Source organism: Hordeum vulgare, chromosome 6H (genome assembly GCF_904849725.1).
Source record: "Hordeum vulgare subsp. vulgare chromosome 6H, MorexV3_pseudomolecules_assembly, whole genome shotgun sequence".
NCBI classification, from domain to species: Eukaryota; Viridiplantae; Streptophyta; class Magnoliopsida; order Poales; family Poaceae; genus Hordeum; species Hordeum vulgare.
In genome coordinates, this window is record NC_058523.1 from 534,366,142 (window position 1) to 534,379,808 (window position 13,667).

The window sequence follows — 13,667 nt, forward strand, 5'->3', positions numbered from 1 at the left end:
CACTTTGAATATATTTGTGTTGTAGATCATGGCTCACGCAAGTGTCATCCTCAATTTTAATACGTTCCTAGAGAAAGCTAAGTTGAAAGATGATGGAAGCAACTTTGTAGACTGGGCTCGTAATCTTAAGCTAATCTTACAAGCTGGAAAGAAGGATTATGTCCTTAATGCTGCGCTAGGAGATGAACCACCCGCTACGGCTGATCAGGATGTTAAGAACGCTTGGTTAGCGCGTAAGGAGGACTACTCAATAGTTCAATGTGCAGTCTTGTATGGCTTAGAACCGGGACTTCAACGTCGCTTTGAGCGTCATGGAGCATTTGAGATGTTCCAGGAGTTGAAGTTCATCTTTCAGAAGAACGCCCGGATCGAGAGGTATGAGACCTCCGATAAATTCTATGCTTGCAAGATGGAGGAAAACTCGTCTGTCAGTGAACATGTGCTCAAAATGTCTGGGTACTCAAACCGTCTAGCAGAACTGGGGATTGAACTCCCGCAAGAAGCTATCACTGACAGAATCCTCCAATCACTGCCGCCAAGCTATAAAAGCTTTGTGTTGAACTACAACATGCAAGGGATGAACAAGTCTCCCGGCGAGTTGTTTGCGATGCTGAAAGTCGCAGAGTCTGAACTCCGTAAAGAACATCAAGTGTTGATGGTGAGCAAGACCACTAGTTTCAAGAGAAACGGCAAAGGCAAGAAGGGCAATTCGAAGAAGAGCGGCAAGCCCGTTGCCAATCCGCCGAAGAAACCCAAGGTTGGACCTAAGCCTGAAACAGAGTGCTTCTATTGCAAGGGTATGGGTCACTGGAAGCGCAATTGCCCCAAGTATCTGGCAGATAAGAAGGCGGGGAACGAAAAATCAGGTATATTTGATATACATGTTATTGATGTGTACTTAACCAGCTCTCGTAGTAGTGCCTGGGTATTCGATACCGGTTCTGTTGCTCACATTTGCAACTCGAAGCAGGAACTACGGAATAGACGGAGGCTGGCGAAAGACGAAGTGACGATGCGCGTAGGAAACGGTTCCAAGGTTGATGCAATCGCCGTCGGCACAGTGTCACTTCAACTACCATCGGGATTAGTGATGAACTTAAATCATTGTTATTTAGTGCCTGCGTTGAGCATGAACATTATATCTGGATCTTGTTTATTGCGAGACGGTTACTCTTTTAAGTCTAAGAATAATGGTTGTTCTATTTCTATGAGTAACATCTTTTATGGTCATGCACCGAATGTGAGAGGATTGTTCATATTGAATCTCGATAGCAATACGCATATACATAACATTGAGACGAAAAGAGTTAGAGTAAACAATGATAGCACCATATTCTTGTGGCACTGCCGCTTAGGTCATATTGGTGTAAAGCGCATGAAGAAACTCCATGCCGATGGACTTTTGGAGTCACTTGACTTTGATTCACTTGACACGTGCGAACCATGCCTCATGGGCAAGATGACTAAAACTCCGTTCTCCGGAACAATGGAGCGTGCAAGTGACTTGTTGGAAATCATACATACCGATGTGTGTGGTCCGATGAGCGTGGAGGCACGCGGCGGATATCGTTATTTTCTGACCTTCACTGACGATTTAAGCAGATATGGTTATGTCTACTTGATGAAGCACAAGTCTGAAACGTTTGAAAAGTTCAAGCAATTTCAGAGTGAAGTGGAAAATCATCGTAACAAGAAGATTAAGTTCCTACGGTCTGATCGTGGGGGTGAATATCTGAGTTTCGAGTTTGGTACTCACTTAAGACAATGTGGAATTGTTTCGCAGTTAACACCGCCTGGAACACCACAGCGTAATGGTGTGTCCGAACGTCGTAATCGTACTTTGTTAGAGATGGTGCGATCTATGATGTCTCTTACTGATTTGCCGTTATCATTTTGGGGCTATGCATTAGAAACAACTGCATTCACTTTAAATAGGGCACCATCAAAATCCGTTGAGACGACACCATGCGAACTGTGGTATGGCAAAAGACCAAAATTGTCGTTTCTTAAAGTTTGGGGATGTGATGCTTATGTCAAAAAGCTTCAGCCTGAAAAGCTGGAACCCAAAGCGGAAAAATGTGTCTTCATAGGTTACCCAAAAGAGACAGTTGGGTACACCTTCTATCTCAAATCCGAGGGCAAAGTGTTTGTTGCTAAAAACGGAACTTTTCTCGAGAAAGAGTTTCTCTCGAGAGAATTGAGTGGGAGGAAGATAGAACTTGACGAGGTTGTCGAACCTCTCATCCCTCTGGATGGTGGCGCAGGGCAAGGGGAAACCCCTGTGATTGCGACGCCGGTTGAGGAGGAAGTTAATGATGATGATCATGAAACTCCAGTTCAAGTTTCTGTTGAACCACGCAGGTCGACGAGATCACGCGCTGCTCCAGAGTGGTACGGTAATCCCGTCTTGACAATCATGTTGTTAGACAACAATGAACCTGCAAATTATGAAGAAGCAATGGTGGGCCCAGATTCCAACAAATGGCTAGAAGCCATGAAATCCGAGATAGGATCCATGTATGAGAACAAAGTATGGACTTTGGAGATACTACCTGAGGGCCGCAAGGCTATTCAGAACAAATGGATCTTTAAGAAGAAGACGGACGCTGACGGTAATGTGACCGTTTATAAAGCTCGACTTGTGGCAAAGGGTTTTTCACAAGTTCCAGGAGTTGACTACGATGAGACCTTCTCACCCGTAGCGATGCTTAAGTCCGTCAGAATCATGTTGTGCTTTATCAAGGTATGTGCTTTGTGAAAGTCCTATCAGGCGTTTTGATCTATCCCTATAGATCTTAATGCCTAGAATGTAAGCAGCTTCTCCTAGGTCCTTCATAGAGAAACTTTTATTCAAGTAACCTTTTATGCTCTCCAAAAGCTCTACGTTGTTTCCAATCAGTAATATGTCATCCACATATAATATTAGAAACGCCACAGAGCTCCCACTCACTTTCTTGTAAATACAAGATTCTCCAACCACTTGTATAAACCCAAATGCTTTGATCACCTCATCAAAGCGTTTGTTCCAACTCCGAGATGCTTGCACCAGTCCATAAATGGACCGCTGGAGCTTGCACACCTTGTCAGCATTTTTAGGATCGACAAAACCTTCGGGTTGCATCATATACAACTCTTCCTTAAGGAAACCGTTAAGGAACGCCGTTTTGACATCCATCTGCCAGATTTCATAATCGAAAAATGCAGCTATTGCTACGGGTGAGAAAGTCTCACCGTAGTCAACTCCTGGAACTTGTGAAAAACCCTTTGCCACAAGTCGAGCTTTATAAACGGTCAGATTACCGTCAGCGTCCGTCTTCTTCTTAAAGATCCATTTGTTCTGAATAGCCTTGCGGCCCTCAGGTAGTATCTCCAAAGTCCACACTTTGTTCTCATACATGGATCCTATCTCGGATTTCATGGCTTCTAGCCATTTGTTGGAATCTGGGCCCACCATTGCTTCTTCATAATTTGCAGGTTCATTGTTGTCTAACAACATGATTGATAAAACGGGATTACCGTACCACTCTGGAGCAGCGCGTGATCTCGTCGACCTGCGTGTTTCAACAGAAACTTGAACTGGAGTTTCATGATCATCATCATTAACTTCCTCCTCAACCGGCGTCGCAACGACAGAGGTTTCCCCTTGCCCTGTGCCACCATCCAGAGGGATGAGAGGTTCGACAACCTCGTCAAGTTCTATCTTCCTCCCACTCAATTCTCTCGAGAGAAACTCCTTCTCGAGAAAAGCTCCGTTTTTAGCAACAAACACTTTGCCCTCGGATTTGAGATAGAAGGTGTACCCAACTGTCTCTTTTGGGTAACCTATGAAGACGCACTTTTCCGCTTTGGGTTCCAGCTTTTCAGGCTGAAGCTTTTTGACATAAGCATCACATCCCCAAACTTTAAGAAACGACAACTTTGGCCTTTTGCCATACCACAGTTCGTATGGTGTCGTCTCAACGGATTTTGATGGTGCCCTATTTAAAGTGAATGCAGCTGTTTCTAATGTATAACCCAAAAATGATAACGGCAAATCAGTAAGAGACATCATAGATCGCACCATCTCTAACAAAGTACGATTACGACGTTCGGACACACCATTACGCTGTGGTGTTCCAGGCGGTGTTAACTGCGAAACAATTCCACATTGTCTTAAGTGAGCACCAAACTCGAAACTCAGATATTCACCCCCACGATCAGACCGTAGGAACTTGATCTTCTTGTTACGATGATTTTCCACTTCACTCTGAAATTGCTTGAACTTTTCAAATGTTTCAGACTTGTGCTTCATCAAGTAGACATAACCATATCTACTTAAATCGTCAGTGAAGGTGAGAAAATAACGATATCCGCCGCGTGCCTCTACGCTCATTGGACCACACACATCGGTATGTATGATTTCCAACAAGTCACTTGCACGCTCCATTGTTCCGGAGAACGGAGTCTTAGTCATCTTGCCCATGAGGCATGGTTCGCACGTGTCAAGTGAATCAAAGTCAAGTGACTCCAAAAGTCCATCAGCATGGAGTTTCTTCATGCGCTTTACACCAATATGACCCAAGCGGCAATGCCACAAAAATATGGCGCTATCATTGTTTACTCTAACTCTTTTGGTCTCAATGTTATGTATATGCGTATCGCTATCAAGATTCAGTATGAACAATCCTCTCACATTCGGTGCATGACCATAAAAGATGTTACTCATAGACATAGAACAACCATTATTCTCAGACTTAAAAGAGTAACCGTCTCGCAATAAACAAGATCCAGATATAATGTTCATGCTCAACGCAGGCACTAAATAACAATGATTTAAGTTCATCACTAATCCCGATGGTAGCTGAAGTGACACTGTGCCGACGGCGATTGCATCAACCTTGGAACCATTTCCTACGCGCATCGTCACTTCGTCTTTCGCGAGCCTTCGTCTATTCCGCAGTTCCTGCTTCGAGTTGCAAATGTGAGCAACAAAACTGGTATCGAATACCCAGGCACTACTACGAGAGCCGGTTAAGTACACATCAATAACATGTATATCAAATATACCTGATTTTTCTTTGCCCGCCTTCTTATCTGCCAGATACTTGGGGCAATTGCGCTTCGAGTGTCCCATACCCTTGCAATAGAAGCACTCTGTTTCAGGCTTAGGACCAGCCTTGGGTTTCTTCGGCGGATTGGCAACAGGCTTGCCGCTCTTCTTCGAATTGCCCTTCTTGCCCTTTGCCGTTTCTCTTGAAACTAGTGATCTTGCTCACCATCAACACTTGATGCTCTTTACGGAGTTCAGACTCTGCGACTTTCAGCATCGCAAACAACTCGCCGGGAGACTTGTTCATCCCTTGCATGTTGTAGTTCAATACAAAGCCTTTATAGCTTGGCGGCAGTGATTGAAAGATTCTGTCAGTGATAGCTTCTTGCGGGAGTTCAATCCCCAGCTCAGCTAGACGGTTTGAGTACCCAGACATTTTGAGCGCATGTTCACTGACAGACGAGTTTTCCTCCATCTTGCAAGCATAGAATTTATCGGAGGTCTCATACCTCTCGATCCGGGCGTTCTTCTGAAAGATAAACTCCAACTCCTGGAACATCTCAAATGCTCCATGACGCTCAAAGCGACGTTGAAGTCCCGGTTCTAAGCCATACAAGACTGCACATTGAACTATTGAGTAGTCCTCCTTACGTGCTAACCAAGCGTTCTTAACATCCTGATCAGCCGTAGCGGGTGGTTCATCTCCTAGCGCAGCATTAAGGACATAATCCTTCTTCCCAGCTTGTAAGATTAGCTTAAGATTACGAGCCCAGTCTACAAAGTTGCTTCCATCATCTTTCAACTTAGCTTTCTCTAGGAACGTATGAAAATTCAGGATGACTGTCGCATGAGCCATGATCTACAACACAAATATATTCAAAGTGGACTTAGACTATGTTCAAGATAATTAGAGTTCAACTTAATCAAATTATATGCTAAACTCCCACTCAAAAAGTACATCTCTCTAGTCATTTGAGTGGTTCATGATCCACTTACACTATCCCAAGTCCGATCATCACGTGAGTTGAGTATAGTTTCAGTGGTAAGCATCCCTATGCTAATCATATCAACTATATGATTCATGATCGAGCTTTTGGTCTCATGTGTTCCGAGGCCATGTCTGCACATGCTAGGCTCGTCAAGCTTAACCCGAGTGTTCCGCGTGCGCAACTGTTTTGCACCCGTTGTATGTGAACGTTGAGTCTATCACACCCGATCATCACGTGGTGTCTCGAAACGACGAACTGTAGCAACGGTGCACAGTCGGGGAGAACACAATTTCGTCTTGAAATTTTAGTGAGAGATCACCTCATAATGCTACCGTCGTTCTAAGCAAAATAAGGTGCATAAAAGGATTAACATCACATGCAATTCATAAGTGACATGATATGGCCATCATCACGTGCTTCTTGATCTCCATCACCAAAGCACCGGCACGATCTTCTTGTCACCGGCGCCACACCATGATCATCCATCAACGTGTTGCCACCGGGGTTGTCGTGCTACTTATGCTATTACTACTAAAGCTACATCCTAGCAAAATAGTAAACGCATCTGCAAGCACAAACGTTAGTATAAAGACAACCCTGTGGCTCCTGCCGGTTGCCGTACCATCGACGTGCAAGTCGATATTTCTATTACAACATGATCATCTCATACATCCAATATATCACATCACATCGTTGGCCATATCACATCACAATCATACCCTGCAAAAACAAGTTAGACGTCCTCTAATTTTGTTGTTGCATGTTTTACGTGGTGACCAAGGGTATCTAGTAGGATCGCATCTTACTTACGCAAACACCACAACGGAGATATATGAGTTGCTATTTAACCTCATCCAAGGACCTTCTCGGTCAAATCCGATTCAACTAAAGTTGGAGAAACCGACACTTGTCAGTCATCTTTGAGCAAAGGGGGTTACTCGTAACGATGAAACCAGTCTCTCGTAAGCGTACGAGTAATGTCGGTCCAAGCCGCTTCAATCCAACAATACCGCGGAATCAAGAAAAGACTAAGGAGGGCAGCAAAACGCACATCACCGCCCACAAAAACTTTTGTGTTCTACTCGAGAAGACATCTACGCATGAACCTAGCTCTGATACCACTGTTGGGAACGTCGCATGGGAAACAAAAAATTTCCTACGCGCACGAAGACCTATCATGGTGATGTCTATCTACGAGAGGGGATGAGTGATCTACGTACCCTTGTAGACCGTACAGCAGAAGCGTTAGAGAACGCGGTTGATGTAGTGGAACGTCCTCACGTCCCTCGATCCGCCCCGCGAACAATCCCGCGATCAGTCCCACGATCTAGTACCGAACGGACGGCACCTCCGTGTTCAGCACACGTACAACTCGACGATGATCTCGGCCTTCTTGATCCAGCAAGAGAGACGGAGAGGTAGAAGAGTTCTCCGGCAGCGTGACGGCGCTCCGGAGGTTGGTGATGACCTTGTCTCAGCAGGGCTCCGCCCGAGCTCCGCAGAAACGTGATCTAGAGGAAAAACTGTGGAGGTATGTGGTCGGGCTGCCGTGGAAAAGTCGTCTCAAATCAGCCTAAAACCTCCGTATATATAGGTGGGAGGGAGGGGGCCTTGCCTTGGGGTCCAAGGACCCTCAAGGGGGTCGGCGGAGCCAAGGGGGAGGACTCTCCCCCCCCCCCAAACCGAGTTGGACTAGGTTTGGTGGGAGGGAGTCCTCCTCCCTTCCCACCTCCTCCCTGTTTTTTTCTTTTCCTCTTGATCTTTCTTCTCTTGGCGCATAGACCACTTGTGGGCTGTCCCACCAGCCCACTAAGGGCTGGTGTGTCTCCCCAAGGCCTATGGGCTTCCCCGGGGTGGGTTGCCCCCCCCCCCCCCCGGTGAACTCCCGGAACCCATTCGTCATTCCCGGTACATTCCCGGTAACTCCGAAAACCTTCCGGTAATCAAATGAGGTCATCCTATATATCAATCTTCGTTTCCGGACCATTCCGGAAACCCTCGTGACGTCCGTGATCTCATCCGGGACTCCGAACAACATTCGGTAACCAACCATATAACTCAAATACGCATAAAACAACGTCGGACCTTAAGTGTGCAGACCCTGCGGGTTCGAGAATTATGTAGACATGACCCGAGAGACTCCTTGGTCAATATCCAATAGCGGGACCTGGATGCCCATATTGGATCCTACATATTCTACGAAGATCTTATCGTTTGAACCTTAGTGCCAAGGATTCGTATAATCCCGTATGGCATTCCCTTTGTCCTTCGGTATGTTACTTGCCCGAGATTCGATCGTCAGTATCCGCATACCTATTTCAATCTCGTTTACCGGCAAGTCTCTTTACTCGTTCCGTAATACAAGATCCCGCAACTTACACTAAGTTACATTGCTTGCAAGGCTTGTGTGTGATGTTGTATTACCGAGTGGGCCCCTAGATACCTCTCCGTCACACGGAGTGACAAATCCCAGTCTTGATCCATACTAACTCAACTAACACATTCGGAGATACCTGTAGAGCATCTTTATAGTCACCCAGTTACGTTGCGACGTTTGATACACACAAAGCATTCCTCCGGTGTCAGTGAGTTACATGATCTCATGGTCATAGGAATAAATACTTGACACGCAGAAAACAGTAGCAACAAAATGACACGATCAACATGCTACGTCTATTAGTTTGGGTCTAGTCCATCACGTGATTCTCCCAATGACGTGATCCAGTTATCAAGCAACAACACCTTGTTCATAATCAGAAGACACTGACTATCATTGATCAACTGGCTAGCCAACTAGAGGCATGCTAGGGACGGTGTTTTGTCTATGTATCCACACATGTAAATGAGTCTTCATTCAATACAATTATAGCATGGATAATAAACTATTATCTTGATACAGGAATTATAATAATAACTATATTTATTATTGCCTCTAGGGCATAATTCCAACAACTGGGTCTCTCCGACTATAGGTACCCCGTGTGTCGCGGTTTAGAAGGCGTGTTTGGAAATTCTCTGGAACCTAGGTGGTTATTGATTGACTGTGAGATGGGGTAAAAAATAGCATTCACACTATGATGCATATAGAAGTACTCCCTCCGTCACGGTTTAGAAGGCACAGTTAGATTTGCGTGCGTTTCCAAAATAGACAAAGATTAAGGCACGTTGCATTTACTCCTAGCAGCTAATTAGTACTCCATTGTACTACTTCTATATGCATGCGTAGTGTGAATGCTATTTTTTAACTCATTTCACAGTCAATCAATAACCACCTAGGTCCTAGAGAATTTGCATGCACGTCTTCTAAACCGTGACGGAGGGAATAGTACAATGGAGTACTAATTAGCTATTACAAGTAAATGCAATGCGCCTTAAACCTTGTCTATTATGGAAATGCCTTCTAAACCTAGTACTCCTAAATGTTTTTGCAAGATTAACTGCAGCTAATGCAATTAATGGTCTTTTAAAATTAATTACACTCATCCACAAATGATAAACTTTTAGGTTAATGTAATTACTGTTTTTTTTCAGTTACTCGGTGATGCGATGGATATAGGTGGTCGAATGATTGAGATGAATTGAATTCATTCAACGCACATATTACTTGCTGCAGAAATTGATTTCATATGGCTAGGTGTATTTTTAGTTTTAAATATACATCTCTTCATATCTATTTTTATGATAAATAATTCAGGACGAAGGAAGTATCAAATAAAATAGATAAATATTAGCAAATAATAATTATATCTCATAGCAACATTTTTCAAACTCAGACATTTTTTTAATTCAGTTAGACCCTTCCTCATCCAAGATAATTAATTTCTCAGGTAATATGGACCTCATATGTGCTTAATTTTCTTAGAGCGTCTAAGCCGTGAGAATTTTTGTCAAAGAGGGCCACTAGCCGAGTGCTATTGTCAAAAAAGACCACATACGGTATGAAATGTCAGAAGAGACCCTCACCTCTCGTGGCGGCAGGCGCGTCAGGTGACACGTCACACCTGTTGACACGGGCCGAGTCAACTAGGCCCTGCCGCCACCAGGCGAGGTGGCTGGCCTAGGATTTCGTCCCAGACAGCCACTCAACGGAACGAGGCCGTGCAGGTGGGACCTGTCGCCACCGCTCGAGGCGGTCGGCCAGGCTGCTACATGCCCGCTAATTTTTAGCATGACCACGTTGTCGAAGCAGTTGAGCCCATCGAACGCGATCTCGAAGCCAGTGCGCCGACGTGCCGTCGCCTTGCAGTCGGAGGATCCCTCCTCCGACTCCGCGTCAGCCCTGCTTGCCACTGCTGCCGGCTTCGTCGCACTGCCTCTAGACACCATCAGCCTGTTGACCGCGCGTGCAGTGGGCACCGACGTGCCGTAGCCGACAAGCGGCACCTCACAGAAAACGAGCACCTTGAAGAACCTCTCCATGGCCATGGATCCTGTAATGGATGCTTCGTGCTTGGATCAGGTGGTTTGGCACCAAAAAAGGATTCTTTGTTGTTGCCCATCGAACAAACTGGCACGCCGGCTGCCTCGAGCGGTGGCGGAAGGTCCCACATGTGCAACCCATTCCGTCGCGTGGCTGGCTGGGACGGAATCCCATTACGGCCGCCTCGCCTGGTGGCTGTAGGGCCCAGCCGCCTCGGCCCGTGACGGCTGGTGTCATGCGTCATCTGGCGCGCATGCCGCCACGAGAGGTGGGGGTCTATTCTGGTATTTCATACCGTATGTGATTTTTTTGACAATAGTACTTTGTTAGTGATCTTTTTGGACAAAAATTCAAGCCGCGAGGGTCTAATTGGGTCCCTCAAACGCTCGCGAAAGCGACGCGTTCGCCAACGCTAACTCATTAAGTTTTAAATTTCCCTTTTCACAACTAGACACCTTATATGATAAACTTAAATTCATACAAAAACATGTATAATAGGTACTATGTAGATCAACTATACATTATTACCTTAATCCTCGTCGAAGATGTCCACTACCTCTAATCCCGGCTCCAGATACATGGACGGTAATGAAAACATTGACTCTTGCGGCTCCTCCACGTTGAGTTCAACAAAAAGAGCGTCGACCGCTGCCCGCTCCTTTCGGATGAAGCGTCGGTTGGCCTCCGGTCATCCGCTTCCGAGTCTGCAAACTCCGCATCCGCGTCCCTCATGTTAAAGTTCGGAGCCGGATCTAGCTCCCCCTCATCCTCCTTTAGCTGCTCCTCGTCCTTCTCCATCGAAATCGAATGTTGCTGCTGCTCCTCCTCCTGCTGTCGCTCCGGCTCCGACGAGTCCGGAGGCAGGCCGACAACGATGCGGGCCGCGCGGCTCATCTGGATTTGCTCCTCGATTTGGAAGCGACGTTCCAACATGAGCATGACATAGGTAGTCGTCTCTTGTCAGACCATGGTGAAGCCGGATGCGTGGAAAAAACGAAAGAGAGGTGGATGGGCTTGGGCTGGTGGCATAAAAAGGGAGGAGGTGGATGTGGTTAGGGTTAAGGAACGTTGATGGGCTTAAATAGACGGATTAAGATTCGCTCTGCGAACCGGAACCGTGCCACGCGACGTTCACACCCCACCGGACGTCGGACTATATCATTAACGAATAATTTCGTGTTGGATTTTGACAGACGTGTCTGGATGTTCTATGTTCATTTTAAATTTAAGCTAAGCTAGATATAAAAGCCGGATGTTTGAGATCCGTTTAAAAAATCCGTTTGGATCACACACTAACCGGACCGGTCGTCCGCGGTGCAGATGGAGAGTCGTTGTTAATAAAGACGGCACCTGGCTTTCATCGGATTCGCGTTGGCGCCGACACATTTCAAACGTACCTTTAGGTCAGAAATGGATCCGCGTAAACACGTTTTAAGTTTGAATCAACACGTTGGATCTTACTTGAATCCGCATCGATCTAAACACACACGCACGAGACGCGAACGATTTGGGTTGCTCCAACGCTCTAACTTCCTATGTTCTTAATCTGCTTACTTTCGTTCTCGTTACACGCCGGCCGAGACTTTGGAGCTGTCATTTGCTCAAGCAAACAAGCCGACCTTGGCGGGCAAAAAGAAGTATCCAATGAGTTTTGTCTTCTTCCCGTACGAAAGATAGCTACCATCCTCTGCCCTGTGTGTGTCATCACTTCTGCGTCGAGAAGCAGCTGAGACGTGGCAACCCGGACGCGCCCAGTGCCTGCACACGTCCGGCCTCGCTTCGTGCGCTAGTCACCAGTCACCGCCCCCGCCCCACGACCCTGTCGCGCGAGCACACGTACCACCCTACCGTGGCACTTGATCCCTATCCCCTCCCCGCAAACCGGCTTTATAAATAGCGCCCCGTGCTGCACATGCTCACACAACAAAGTGTACCGGCCAAAAGAAGTACTGTACGTAGTAAAACAGCAGCACTAGATTTTGGTGACAAGTTCAGCGGCAGCGCAAGATGGAGTACCAGGGACAGCAGCACGGCCGCGTCGACGAGTACGGCAACCCTGTGGCCGGACATGGCGTCGGCACCGGCATGGGAACGCACGGCGGCGTCGGCACTGGCGCGGCCGCCGGTGGGCATTACCAGCCCATGAGGGACGAGCACCAGACTGGCCGTGGGATCCTGCACCGCTCCGGCAGCTCCAGCTCCAGCTCGGTGCGTATATACTGTCCTTGCTAAGCTAACCCTACTTGAATACGCACATGGTTAGTGTTGTGTGTACTGATTTTTCTTCTTCTTCGTGATAGTCCGAGGACGATGGCATGGGTGGCAGGAGGAAGAAGGGCATCAAGGAGAAGATCAAGGAGAAGCTCCCTGGTGGCCACGGTGACCAGCAGCACAACGCTGGCACCTACGGCTACGGACAGCAGGGTACTGGCATGGCCGGCACCGGCGGAACCTACGGGCAGCAGGGTCACACTGGGATGACCGGGATGGGAGCCACTGACGGCACCTACGGACAGCAAGGCCACACTGGGATGGCCGGCACCGGGGCACATGGCACCGCGGCCACCGGCGGCACCTACGGGCAGCAGGGCCACACCGGGATGACAGGCACGGGCATGCACGGCACCGGTGGCACCTACGGGCAGCACGGCACCGACACCGGCGAGAAGAAGGGCATCATGGACAAGATCAAGGAGAAGCTCCCTGGCCAGCACTGAGCGCTCCGAGCCCAGCCCCCGCGGCCGCCACTTCTGAGTGTGGAGGTGCCGGTCGACCACCGTTGCAGAATCAATAATAAGATGGCGATACAATAAAATTCCACCATACAACGTGAGCATAGTTCACCTAGCTCACTTGGCTGTTGGAGGGGCGAATGTATCTAGTTCAAGTTTACGTGAACAACACTGTGTTAAGAGTGTTTTCGTCTGTTTACACTATATAATCTTGTAAATTTCCTTTTTGGTTCAACCATGGTATCTATGTATGCTTACGGTATGGTCCTCGCATATAAAGTTATTCTATCAAAGAGCATTACGAATGTAAGATCAGCTCGGTTAAGCCACGAGGCCTGTAAATTTGTTTGCGGAGCGGAAGTCTATTTTTTGAAATGAAGAAAATGACCCAAAGGCCTGAAACAACAACCGGATATGAATTGTATAGACGTCAAATAAAAAGTTCTTTTTTTGGAAATGTCAAACAAAAAGGTTGAGAGAAGAATGTTCGACTTCAA

At 46.9% G+C, this 13,667-nt stretch overlaps 1 protein-coding gene across 1 annotated transcript; it reads left to right on the top strand.

The window, feature by feature from the left end:
• Positions 1-12,356: 12,356 nt before the first annotated feature.
• On the top strand, positions 12,357-13,405 carry LOC123404638 (dehydrin DHN4). The gene is made up of 2 exons (XM_045098576.1): positions 12,357-12,646; positions 12,739-13,405. Exons 1-2 carry the CDS (start codon positions 12,446-12,448, stop codon positions 13,153-13,155), a joined length of 618 nt encoding a protein of 205 aa, XP_044954511.1. The 5' UTR covers positions 12,357-12,445; the 3' UTR covers positions 13,156-13,405.
• The last annotated feature ends 262 nt before the right edge of the window (positions 13,406-13,667 follow it).

Bases quoted from the DNA above. Each gene is read 5' to 3' on its own strand.
- LOC123404638 (XM_045098576.1), top strand. From the start codon at position 12,446: ATGGAGTACCAGGGACAGCAGCACGGCCGCGTCGACGAGTACGGCAAC. The intron at 12,647-12,738 runs GTGCGTATATAC...TCTTCGTGATAG, and splicing joins GCAGCTCCAGCTCCAGCTCG to TCCGAGGACGATGGCATGGG.